Here is a 13,899-nt window from a genome sequence, read left to right on the forward strand (position 1 = left end):
AAAAACAATGTATATTTGTCTCCACTTGTTTATTGATACAGAAAAAAAGCTGTAATGCAATGACTTTTTGTTTCCCTGTATAAGCCACAAAGATGTTCTGGAAAGTACCAAAATATATATTCCAAAATACATCGTATATAAACCTTATGTATTCATGGATGCTTAAAGACTGAAGACAATGGAAAACAGAAACTCTTCCTTTATAGCATTGAGGACGTTGACTTGAAAACTACAATTTGTTAAGTTACTGAAATGATTTTAGTTTAAGGCGTTGATCTCAGTTCATAAGATCCAAAAAAAAAGAGGCTTGACATAGCGGTTCAACATCAATGCATAAACAATTGCTACTCAGAAACATAAAACAATGGAGAAAGGAATGTCATTTTCACCTTGAAGAGCATTTCTACAGGATTCATTTCTCTCCTTTTTTGGGGGTATATCCAATGACTTTATCAGGGAAAAACAGACCAGCATCTCATTACGTTATTTTTAAAAAAATGTATTTGATCAAGTACATATGGGTGTCTGGAGAATAGGTCACAAATACAATTGATCCACGATTTAAAAAAAGGAAAAAAAAGGACAGTTAATGGGAAAAGCACTATGTACATAAACAAGGGTATGATGGCCTAGACAAAGTACACCAGGAGCACAGAGACTCAATGTGACATTACCTTTGCTACCATACAATTGTGATCAATCCATTATAAGTAGACACTGCTGACGGGCCGCTAAACAAAAACAAAAATCAACAAAGAACAAAATGGCTGGTTAACAGTTCTTTGAATTGTTTAAACTAAAACGCTCTTTATCAGGGAGCTATACTTAAAAATTTCCCTTGTGGTCTTAATTCAAATGGGAAAGAGTCCTTGAAGTATCAGAACATTTCATGAAAGCAGTTTTATTCAGTTTTGGATTTTTTGCTGTCGCTGCCGTTTTCCTCTGCGGCACCGGTTTCATCTTGTTTCCTCTTCTTGCTGATCTCGTCCATGTTGCTCTCGAGATATGGAGAGAAGGTGATGATCATACAGGTCATGTTGTCACATCCTGTGCCGTCCCCTGATGTGTCTGGTGCCAAGCAGTGGTCCAGGAGCTATGAAAACCAGGTGACACCTTTAAGTAATGCTCTGTTAACAACTGGTTTGCACTTCGATCGGATCACAAGTGGACGAAGCTAAATACTGGTGTAAATGGGGTGTAAAATGTATTTTTGGACCACATTTAGAGGTACTTTCCACCGCTTTATTTTTTGTTTCATCAATTGCTCTGAAATACCAGAAAAAAAAACTTATATATACACACACACACACACGTATACTACAAAACGTTGTGCAATATGTTTACTAACAACACAAGCAGCGGTACTCGGACATAATTTTAATGCGCATCAGCATAAACCAGTTTGTGTTTTAAAGACTTGCCCATAGACCCTAAATGCCACTAATAGACCATACAGGAAGTTTACAGATATAACAATACTACAAAAATACTGTTACATAAGAGAAAAAAAATCTGTGTTTACCTCTTCAATAATGGCAGACAAGGGCTTGTTTTTACCAGCGTTTGTTTTGAGTCTCTCACTTACAAAGTCCACCACCTCCTGGCTGCTCATTACATTCCTTAAAACACATAAGATTCGGTCAGAAATTCATTACTGAAGTAATAAAATGTTAAACTAGAAAGCAATAAAATGAAACTTAAACTTTTCCTTTACGATATTTCTAAATGATGACAAAGCAAAAACTGGAAACAAAGTTTGAATGAATTAGACCTTATCTTGATTTAAACATCATCAATCAAATCGCACACATTTAACACATTAAAGGCGGGCTGCATGATCTCTGAAAGCCAATGTTGATATTTGAAATCACCTAAACAGACACGCCCCTACCCCAATAGAATCTGGACCTTCTTTTGATAGACCCAGGCAACGATGTTGGTTAGTAGACACGCCCCTTACTGCTGACTGGCTACAAGTGTGTTTTGGTAATAGCAATTAATCAGTCTTCAATTAATTGTCGATAAGAATTAAAACGATAAAACTTAACGATTGTCGAAAAGCAAGCACGTGTGTGCGGCGCCTGCGCAAAAGCACATACAGCCGGTGAAAAAAATGAAACAAGCGTGCAGAAGTTAAACTAGAAATTATCACAATGATGCTCGATGCCAAATACACGCTTGGGCTTTTTAACATCATGCGAGACGAGGCTAGCTGCTAACTTAACGAAATGACATCTGTAGTGGATCTGATAAGGTCCGATACAGAAAATGCAAACACGGTTAGGATACTGAAAGCAAAGACCCTCTTCAGGGAAGCCTGCAAGATTAGCATAGCAATGCTGCTATACACAGGGAAGGAGACCAGAAGGCGTTTTAAATAAACAGATTAAAATGTAATCTTACATTCTGTCAAGAAACTAAAATTATCTGTAAATGACTGTCGTTACACTCTGAACGACTGCAACATATATCATTGATCGTCATCGTTATTGACTGGCTGAGGCGCTACACGCTAAACACTGTTGCGGGTTTTCTAATGGAAAGATGAAATCTTCATAATATAAGCGTCTTTGCTGAAAGCACACCGCAGGTCTAAGCTGAGGTGACGACGGGAAAAGTGCTCTTCGTGTGCTTCTTGGGTATACTTACAACAAACGGTGCATCAACAACTCGAAAAGCGAGGTGAACAACAAGACAAATAACACTTGATGATAATGAAAGATTTTAATGCAACTGTGCAGAATGCCCATATGAGGCGGAGTTATACGGTGTCTATTAGGGTGCGTCTCATTTCTCTGTCTTACCCCTTACCCCTACCCCTCGGTTTTGCGCGTTCATGTGAGGCGAAATGGCGTCTCAATTCTCCTTTTGATTGAGGGCTAGGGCCAAGGCGTAGGGATACATAGCCCTTGAAACGAAGTGTGATAAATACCACTCTTGAAAGAGAGGGGTAAACGTAAACGTAGGAACTTCTCAGGAGACCCGGCATCAAGATATTTTATGGCTGAATGTTGAACTGTCAAGGAGTCGCACAAATAAAAGTAACGTTATTTTCGGCAGTTTGAGATTATATTATGACACCAATGTTTTATGATACTTTTAATAAAATGTTTAAGCGGTTTTAATTGTAATGTTTTTGTTATGAATAGATAGTTAATGTGCTAGCTAGCAGCTAAGTTATGCGCTATTTGTTGATCTCATCTCAGGAAATCGATACCACACCTGAGACAATGGTATCTTCCTTGTTTATGTCAATGCTTGTCTGTTTACGTAGCAGCCAGTTAGCGTCAAGGGAAGGTGAAGCAAACAGTAATCGAGTGGTGTCTCATTTTTTAGACAAACGATCTGTCCCCTACAAAGGGGAAGGGGTAAGACAGAGAAATGAGATTGGCCCCAAGTCATTATATTTCATTACGAGATTAAATTGATGATTTATCAAAACACCAACTACACTGACTGCGTTTACATGCAGCCAATAACCCGTTCAAATCCGGAATATTAGCAATAACCCGGTCGCGCACGTCCATGTAAACACCGGCAAAAACCCGAATATGCTAATATTCCTGTTTTTAAAATCCCGAATATTACCCCTGGGTTACCTCTTTTCTAGCCCGAAATTTTGGTCATGTAAACGCGCATCGGGATATCCCCATCAAAAGGAACATTGATTTGTGTTCTGCGCATGTTCTATTCGCAAGGAATCTTGGTCTTTTGAGTAGAGGAACTTCTTATATACACTTTTAGAGCGAGGAGGAAACCAATTGCAACAACCGCGCTTTGCACGAAACTAATATATTGCTATGCCCTTCTTGTTTTTCCACATCATACATGTATAATAAAGTTCAAATAGATTGTCAATAGTTATGAGAGTAACTTGGTTTTTTTGTGAATTTGAATTCAAAATGTAATACTATGCTATTCATATTTCGTTAAATACAGTGAATGTGTAAAAAAAGTGAAAGATGACAGAATAACTGCATAGCGTCGTCTGCATAGATGCAGTTTCTAAGATTAAAATTACTTTAATTTAACTGATCCACACAAATACAAAGCGGCATAATATAACTGATTGCTTACCAGCATTAAAACCACTTAAAATAAAAACCTTAGTTTTTTTCTTTGTATGCAGCGTCCGCTCTGTGGATTAGGATGTTGCAATAACGGCGGTGGCTTTATTATTAACTGACTGAATACTTGACTTTTACCTGACATTTAGATATGAAAGTTTACCATCAACAGTACCTGCGCGAAACATTAAACATTGATGATCATCTGCCGACTCGACTGTTTCTGCACGTCCTCAGTCCGCTTAATTAACGGCTTTTCGTTCTATCCGCGTGAGCTAAACATTTTTGTTCTGTACTTTTTTACTTGCATGTATTTCTACATATTTTCGGCCAAGTAACACTCAGGATATAATGTAAGTTATTATAGATAGCATAAAAGCTTGTTCTGAAAGGATGACAATTATAAAAACGATCTTTCCAGCTTAATTTAGCCAAAATAATGATTTATTCGTTTTCATACTTTATATATGTTAATTTATCTACTAATATATTATTGAAAATACCATAAATAAATATTCATTGCCTTCTGTAAGCTATTGCATTCGTTTTGTACATTTATAGGTGCATAAATACTGTCTAATTTAAATTTCTTTAAGACGTGGTTGTTCTCTATTTACCGATGCTCTGTATATTTGCACTTAAAAACCTTCTTGTTAGAAAATTGATTTTTTTTCAATTAATTTTTCAATTTTTTCAATTAATTTTTTTTTTTCAAAAATATATTTAGCTGAAGGCTAGTATATAGCTTGTTAATCTTTTTATCAAAAAAAGGAAAGACATGTAACTTAGCCTACCCTGCTTCTACATCGGTGCAGCTTGTTCTGGATTTAAATAATACTTTTATTTTAGTAAATGAAGGCAGTAAAACCGCAAAGCGCACTAGTGAGCCACGCAAAATCACCGCATTTACCTTTCAATCAGAGTTTACATCGGGATATTGCCAATTCCATTTATACAGGGGTAACTCTCTCTGCTCACGCATGTAAACGGGTTATTCCGAATGTTTCAGAAACCCGAAACCCGACCTTAACTCGACCATAACCCGAATATTGACAGCATGTAAACGTAGTCATTGACTCATTTTACAATCCCACTTGCATGTTATTTAGACAAAATAAAATTGTTTAATTCGCGTGAGGAAGCTGTCGTTTTTACGCACACTTATGTCATTGGTTATATGTCACTGCTGTAAAGGTTTATTGCGCTACTACAGTTAACGAGTATTCAACTGATTGATCGTTAATGTAAACGATCATCGAATATGGGAAAAATGCATAAATTGACATCCCTATTTGGTACTCAGCCCAACTTTGGTACTCGGCTTTTCCAAAGTGTTTTTAAAAAATCATGCACCCTGTCTTAAAGGTTATTAAATATACCGCAAAGTTTTTCTCTTACCAGATGCCATCACATGCGATAACCATGAACTCGTGGTCTTCATTAAGTGTAAGAACTTTGATATCAGGGAGAGCAGAGATCATCTGTTCCTCGGGAGGAAGAGCCTTGTTTCTTTTATAAAAGTGATCACCTGTAATAAAAATAAGTCAAGTTAGAAAATTTGGGTGTTGAAACACAACAGACACAACAGCGTACAGTGATGAGTATAGTTACCAATAGCTCTGGAGAGGTTGAGTCCTCCATTGACGCGGCCGTCCATGGTCACCTTTCCCCCAGCATTCTTTATTCTGGCCAGCTCCAGTTCATCCTCAGGTTTGTGGTCGTATGACATGTCCAATGCCTTTCCCTTTTCAGACACGACGCACCTGGAATCTCCAGCATTGGCAACTATCAGCTGCTTTCCTCGAATGAGAGCAACTACAGCAGTGGTGCCGCTGTCTGAACCAGGCTGTCAATCACAGAAACCAGGGATGCAAACAGGTAAGGAAGGTAAAAACATTGCATGGAGAGAGAAAACCTGCCATAACCGGGGGTCTTTTTTTTAAAGATTTTTGCTTTTTATGCTCACATTAATGCACCTTTAACAACTGGATAATTGCCAAGCTGTTATAAAAAAACCTTTATGCACACACAATTGTGATGTTATATGAACTTTTTATTTGATCATGTAATTCCTTGTTTTAAATAGTTTAGAAGGGGTTTCATTATTTTTGCCACTACTTCTAATTCTAATGAATTTTTGGCCAAAACAGAAACACAACTCTGCATACACTTAAAAAAAAAGCAGATACATTTCCACACATTCTTACCTCTTCTTTTCCATCCATGCCGGGCAAACACATTTCCTCCTCTTCATCTGTGTCCTCTTCCTCACCATCTTCTGTGTCGTCATCATCTTCATTCTCACTGCTGTTTTCGCCATCCTCCTCACTGCAGTCCTATTGGCCGTGACAAAGCAATGACATCAAACGTGAAGTTATATGTCCAGAGAGCTTTTACAGTTAGTTGGTCTAGTTTTCAAAGAAGGTAACTAAATAAGTGTGCACCTTCGGTTTATAACCAAAATCTATTAAACAAACACATTTTGTACTGCTATTCATTACTTAACTTCGTTGCAAAACGAGATAAGTCCTTTTTTTATTGTTCAGAAATCTCGTTTTTTGGTTGTGCATACCAATTAATATCAATTTAACTGCAGTTGGTTTGTTTTGATTTAAACCTTCATAACTTAAAAAATACAGCTAAGTAGCACAATAAAACAAAATAATAACATGATAACATAATAATAAACATGTTTTGACAAAAATGTTGAAAAACGGATTTATCTCGTTTTGCAACGAAACTCTTCAAATGTTTTCAATCCAAAGTGACTTCTACAGGTAATATCTTAAAGGAACACGCCCACATTTTGGGAATTTAGCTTATTCACCGTATCCCCCAGAGTTAGATAAGTCCATACATACCTCTCTCATCTCCGTGCGTGCTGTAACTCTGTCTGACGCAGCCCCCGCTAGCTTAGCTTAGCACAAAGACCGGAAATGCATGGCTCCAGCTAGTATACCGCTCCCCATAAGCGACAAAACAACGCGATCACTTTCCCACTCATGTGTTGTGACCTGCACAGTCAAACCGTGCACAAACAACAAGGCGATATGAGACACAGCGATCCCCCAACAGTATACACACTGAGAACTACACTCTCTGAAGACGAAGCACCGCCGCATGGGCGGAGCGACCCGCACAATTCTGACCGAACTCTCTGCTCCTCACCAGGGGCTTCTCGTGTGCTGCGAGCAGATCACTCCGCCCATGCGGCAGCGCCTCGTCCCCAGAGAACACAGCTCTCAGCATGTACACTGCCAAAAGATCGCTGTGTCTCACATCACCCTGCCATCTGCACACGGCCCGACCACACAAATCACAACACACAAATAGGAAAATGACCGCGTTATTTTGTCACTTATTGGGAGCAGTATACTATCTTGAGCCATGCATTTCCAGTCTTTGTGCTAAGCTAAGCTAGCGGGGGCTGCGTCAGACAGAGTTACAGCACGCACGGAGATGAGAGAGGTATGTATGGACTTATCTAACTCTGGGGGATACGGTGAATAAGCTAAATTCCCAAAATGTGGGCGTGTTCCTTTAAGGTTAAAGGCGGCGAAAATGAAAGATCTGACAGACAGAGTAAATCCTGCAATACAGAACAACAAAATTGATGTATAAAAGGATTAAGCTAAACCTTTCCCCTCACCTCTTCATCACTACCCTCCTCTTCTTCCTCTTCTCCCTCCTCTGACTCCTCGCTGTCTTCAAAAAACTTAGACTTGGCACTTCCCGGAGCAGGAGCTGCAGAAGAGGAGCAGGATGGACCGGCATCTCCGGTCGACCCAGGCTTCTCAGCGGAGCCCCCGGAGGAGGAGCCACCGCTGCCATTGGAGGCTGCAGCTCTTCTGCAGGCCCTCGTCTTTGAACCTTCAGGAGCGTCCGCATCAACATCTGCTTTCTCCTTCCCATGGCTATCTGCTTTAGAAGCCCCGCATTCAGTCTCACCGTTGATTTCCTTCTCCGGGCAAGTTTTCTCCCCTTCCTCACACTCTTTAGAGGAATCCTGACATGGCTTTTTGCAGTTTTTGTTCAGGTTCTGCCCATAGCGGATAAGCAGCTCTTCGATTGTCATGGTGGCTTCTTCATGCAGTAGAGCTGCCTCTTCATTATCAACTAAAAAAAAAAATCATTTTGCGTTTACTGACTATGTGCTAGAGATCTTACGAAGGACCCAACCCGGGACCCAGTTGGTTCTGTATTTTAAATTGTCCTGGTCAGTCCTAGTATAATTACTCCGGGTCCGAGTAACATTGCATGTAATATCAGAGTCAGGTTGGTTTTGGGTAGCACATTCACAAGTCTCTTTGAATTCAAGTACAAGCTTTTGGACCCGTAAAGACATCTACTTTATAAGGAATAGTTCTAATAAATGCAACTTTCAGGTGTTTTGACTATTTCTTTCAATTTAGGCTAACATGAGATGGAGAGGGTCGAACTGGTCATGCATAATGACAATCCGAGTGACATTATACTAACCATCATCTTCATCCGCTACTTTTTCAGTTTCTTCCTGAGGACGACCAGCTATCTGAATAAGCTCTTTGATCACTTCCTCTGTGGTGATTTGGCCATCTATAGCCAGGAATGCATCTTCCAGAGCCTGGAAATATACGGCATAAACACAAAGATTGGCCAGTGATTACATATTGAATGAGCGGCCTAATTTTTACATCTTGTGCCCCTTTGAACAATAATGCCACTTTTCCATTGCATAGTACCCCACGGTTTGGTTTAGTTTGGGTCAGCTTACTTTTGGGAGCTTTTCCACTGGGTGCAGTACGTAGTACCCGATACTTTTTTCGTACCACCTCGGTTGGGGTTCCAGCGACCCGAGCTGATACCAAACATGATGCGAAAACACTGTAGATCACTGATTGGTCTGAGAGAATCATCACTACAGCGTCATCTCTATAATGTAGATTAGCTTCACCTGTGCTAGGCTAGCTTGTGCTGTCTCGAGCAAAAATTGTGTCATCTGTGCTCTGCTATAAGTTCCCAAACTCATGAACAAACATCCACAGGTTGAGAATCACGGACACCATAACAGTTTTTCCAACCTTGCAGTTTGTGGCGGAACATTTGCGACGAGCTCGTCAGCATTATATGCTTAAATGCAACTTCAATGAGGCTCAGCGGAGCGCCGTCGACTGACGCCGCAGTGTTTGAACAGAAACTGTCGTGTGAGACTGAGGTAACGTTAGTGATAAACGTGACGTGTAAACATCTATTTGTGGTGGGCAATTTTAGTGGACTGAGAAATAATAAATGTATGGGAATGTACAATGCGCAAATATAACGACACGCCTATAATCCCTCCCACTGCGAAGTGTTACTAAACTCGATGGAAAAGCTAACCACGCCAAAGTGAGGTGAGCTGACCCGACCCAAACTAAACTAAACCGTGGGGTACTATGCAATGGAAAAGCGCCATAAGAAACTCATCAAGAACTATCAGGGTAAGTTTACCTTCTGCAGCTTTCCATCTTTATAAGTCTTCTGTTCTTTAATAACTTCAGGCAAATACTTGGAACAATACAAAGCAACCTCTTCACCTGGTAAAACAAAACAACACATTAGCTTTGATGTTGATAAAAAAATATTTTGCAAAATGATGGCGTTTTTATTAACCAAAGTTATGCACATTTTAAGTCAATCCAAAAATCATGGTAAAAGATGTATGTAGGTTTGTGTACATCAGTAGCCATTATTTTTTATTTTTTAAGAAGATGCAGGCGTGTAATCCAAACACTGGCAAGGAAATGCCCCTTATAGTTGGTAGCATTCATATATGAGGCGTTTCTAGGAGATTATAGGATGCAATTTTGCATCTGTAAGAAATTATCATGTGACTTTAACATACATCAGGTGACCCATAAATGTGAAAAATTGCAGTTTTGTGATGCGTTCCTTTTTTAAATTGCTTGAAAAACCATTTCATGCGAGTGTAAAATCTTATTTGCAGTATATGGTAGCTAGGTATGCTCCGATCAATGCCGATCTTATTACAGCTATTTCATGTACTACAGCTTTTGATCAGTAAGTCCTTATCGATCTAAAATCACTGTTAGTTTGATTCGTTTATAACATGCATTTGAAAAAACAACACTCGTCAAACATAATTATTAAACATATTCTTTATTATCATGAAAATACCTGAAAAGGTTTGAAGAACAGCAATAAAATATATCCTTCAGCCATTTCATGGAGCTGCGTGTCATCACAGCTGCGTGTGTATTGTTCTTCGTCTACAGCGCATTTTGAGTTTCTGCCAGAGAGCGCCCCCTGGCTTTTGGATGTAGTGGCATTTCACCGTAATTCATTGAGAAACATAGTAAGCATTATCGGCCGATCCATCGGAGCATCCCTAATGGTAGCTTATGTGAACTTGACGCGTTTCCTTCCGACATATATTTAATTCGCAATTTGAAGGGCAATGGAAATGCAACTACTGATTCTTACTAGACAAAATTAAAGCAAGAACAAATTACCCATTTATATGCACTCTAAGACATTAAAGGGTTTAAACTAAACGTTACCAAAAACTGAAAAAAGTCTTACATTTAAACTATGACCACAACTTTTTTCTTACCGCTGTGCCAGAAAGACTTTTATATGTAAATACAAACTCTTAGATATGAAAACTGTGCATTGCTACGCTTTAACTCAAGCTATTATATTTTTCCTAACCTGAATTACATCATTTCAAGTTCCCAAAATAATCTGAAATGCATCTTAACTGTTAAAAAACACAATGAAATGATTAGACATCAGAGATAAGCTGGTTAAAATTTCGTTTTCAATACATAAATACAGCAAGTCATTTGCTTAACAGGATAGTTCACCTAAAAATAATAATTCTGCCACCATTTCCTCACCCTTATGTTATATCAGTTTCTTTATTCTGTTGATCACAAAAGATGATATTTTGATAAATGATGGTTTGCACACAGTTGATGAAACACATTGACTTTCATAGTAGGAATTTAGGAAAAACAAATACTATGGAAGTCAATGGGTACCGTCAGTTGTGTGCTTACTATCAACTATAAGATTTTTTATATTCGAGAGAATGAAGAAACTCATGCAGGTTTAAAACAACACAAGGGTGAGTAAATGACCATTTTAAGTTTGGGGTGAACCAACACTTTAAATGTTTTTTAACAGTCTGACATCAGAAAAGTCCGATTTTGCAGTTTCCTCTCAATTCGTTGTTTTTTTGAAGCTTCAGGTTGATATGACTCAAAGAAATTAGACTTTTTTATATATATACCTTGTGTGCTTTAGTCTTTTGAACTTACCCCCATGACCATCATAGACAGCAAACATAGCGGTTTCATCATCCAGCTCTGGGATGCAGTTGTGGGCGTCCTGGAAACAAAAAGTATGGCATTACCGAACTCTCACCATTGATTCAAAGCACGTGAACATCATAGCACATAATGCTTACTTAAAAAGATCAAAATTCACTTTTTTGTAAGTGCGCCTGACAAAGACCACGCTCACATTATAAACCACTCAAATATAATAAACCCTAAAGCAAGCAACTTAAAAATAATTAAAAAAATCTGAAAGTGCGTATTTTACCTCCATAGAGACTCGCCAGCCCTGCATGGCCGCGAACCCATAACTCATGTTCTTATTCCCGCCGTTGCCTGCGCTCTTCTCCGTATTGGGCTGAGATAAGTATGCCCCCATGATACAATGCCAATAAGGATTGGTGATGGATAAACAAATAATATGACCAAACCCCGACTTGTCGACTGCAAAAAAACAGGTAGTATTTCTGTGTTAGACAGGTAGTCGTCACATTTCAGTGTGCAGTGACCGTTAGATGAAAGTAAACCGGTATGTTAGCCGGTACTTTAGCTGTTAGCTGACGGGCTGCTAACACTGCAGATGATGCTGGAGTTTCTGAATAAACAATCACAGATGAATGAAGAGTCCAGGCGAGGCTTTTCACAAACTCACATTAAACATAGAGGGGAATAAAACTTAATGCGATCGGGATCTCTTTTAAAACACACAAAAGCCCTCAACACGTGTGACACAACATAATCAACAGTGCATCTGAAAGCCCATTTCATAGAAGACTTCAGCACACCGGAAGAGGAAGTCTGCTTGTTCGTTAAAGCTCTGCGCACGCGCCCGATTCAAATTAACTAAAAATAAAATAAAATAATTTATAAATTAGGCAAACTTTTCTATCGACTGGGATTATTTTAAGTAAAATTATAAAAAAAATTCTGATATGTTTTAATAAAATTAAATTATATCATGCCTCTTTGTTGCCGTCAATGCTGAATCACACATGAAAAAAATAATTTGTACTTACTGTAGTATATTTCTAGATGCTAAAGTGTTAAACTCTACCATTATAAATATTAAAGTAAACTCGGGTATTTACTAGAGTTTATCAATTCACCATACTATTTACAAAGTTTCGTGTGGCATGGACATTTTTGGGGCTTGGCCTCTACTCAGATCAGACATAACCTCTGTATTATATTAATAAAAATGGGAAAATCTGAGAAACTGAAGTCGTGTCAATGTGCACAGCTGTCATGTGTGTTGTTGTTCAACTTCATGCCGCGCAGCAAGGACCGACATGCGGGTGACATCAAAGTACCGCGAGAGCGGTTTGAAAAATCATACGGAGAAGTCTGTTTACAAATCGCCCTCGCGGTAATTTGGCGTCAAAGGCGTGTCGGTTCTTTGCGGAACCGCAACTAAGCTTTGGTGTATGCAGGAGGTATGAATATGGCAGAAAGAAACCTAATTAATTTTAAAATATTTTATAGACTTTTTACATCTGATCTGAAGATACGTTTTTTTGATAAGGTAAGTAGGGTGATGTTACAACATTAGTGTTTCGGAATTTAAATTTGAAAACAGACTTTTTATTATTTATTTATTTATTTATTTATTTATTTATTAAGAAGGTAACGGATATCATGATAATAAACCCTTAAATATTTAAACATATCTATGCAATAATTGAAAAAAATAAAATAACATGTCGCATCAATCAATTGTGTACAAATGCTCTTTATGGACTCCGTTGTAAAGTATATTTAATTGAAATGTTTATCTTCTGTAAAGTCCGTCCGTTGCTGTATTTTGATTATTTACAATAAAAGCTCTTCATGAAAAGAAAGTCTTGAGAGTTGCGCCCTCCAGTGGAATTATCTTGTACGACACCATTACTTTACAACATTAGTTGCCCAAGCGTTTCTACAAATATTAAGATCTCTAAAATCTGGTTGATTTAAATTATGAATACATTTTAGAAAATTAAAAAGACAGTCTTTTCTAAAAGTACTAAGGCCAGTATCAATAAAAACGAAAAAGTGAAACTAAAGAGTAATACATATAAAATGTAAAGAGACAACAGTACTTGAAGATCATTATGGGGCGGTTTCCCGGACAGGGATTAGACTATTCCTAGACTTAAACACTTTTAAGAGCTCTCCAAACTGAAAACAACTTTCACTTACAGATCTTAAAATACATTAGGGCCCTTTGTTTTACTTCAAGATGCACACAGGTAAGGTTTTTAGTAAGGCATGTTGTTTAAAACTTGTTGTTTAAAACTATGTCCTAATTAAACTAAGGCCTAGTCCTGGATTAAGCTAATCCTGGTCCGGGAAACCGCCCCAATAAGTTTTATTCGCCACAAGTGTGTACACAAACAGAGTAGCCTACTTATATAAAATAGTTAATACATAAACACAATAAATTAAAACCTTTAAAAATTTAGAAATAAAAATTGTAAGAATGTAAGTGAGAGTTATTTACCAATGCGCATAAGAACTGTGTATTACAACAGTAA

At 38.1% G+C, this 13,899-nt stretch overlaps 1 protein-coding gene across 1 annotated transcript; it reads right to left on the reverse strand.

The window, feature by feature from the left end:
• Positions 1 to 10: 10 nt before the first annotated feature.
• On the reverse strand, positions 11 to 12,174 carry ppm1g (protein phosphatase, Mg2+/Mn2+ dependent, 1G). The gene is made up of 10 exons (XM_055171067.2): positions 11,655 to 12,174; positions 11,369 to 11,438; positions 9,537 to 9,622; positions 8,547 to 8,670; positions 7,717 to 8,183; positions 6,275 to 6,403; positions 5,679 to 5,913; positions 5,466 to 5,595; positions 1,523 to 1,619; positions 11 to 1,093 (listed from the first exon to the last, which is right to left on the reverse strand). The coding sequence occupies exons 1-10, from the start codon at positions 11,763 to 11,765 to the stop codon at positions 902 to 904; spliced, it is 1,641 nt and encodes a 546-aa protein (XP_055027042.2). The 5' UTR covers positions 11,766 to 12,174; the 3' UTR covers positions 11 to 901.
• Positions 12,175 to 13,899: the final 1,725 nt, after the last annotated feature.

Source organism: Misgurnus anguillicaudatus, chromosome 11 (genome assembly GCF_027580225.2).
Source record: "Misgurnus anguillicaudatus chromosome 11, ASM2758022v2, whole genome shotgun sequence".
NCBI classification, from domain to species: Eukaryota; Metazoa; Chordata; class Actinopteri; order Cypriniformes; family Cobitidae; genus Misgurnus; species Misgurnus anguillicaudatus.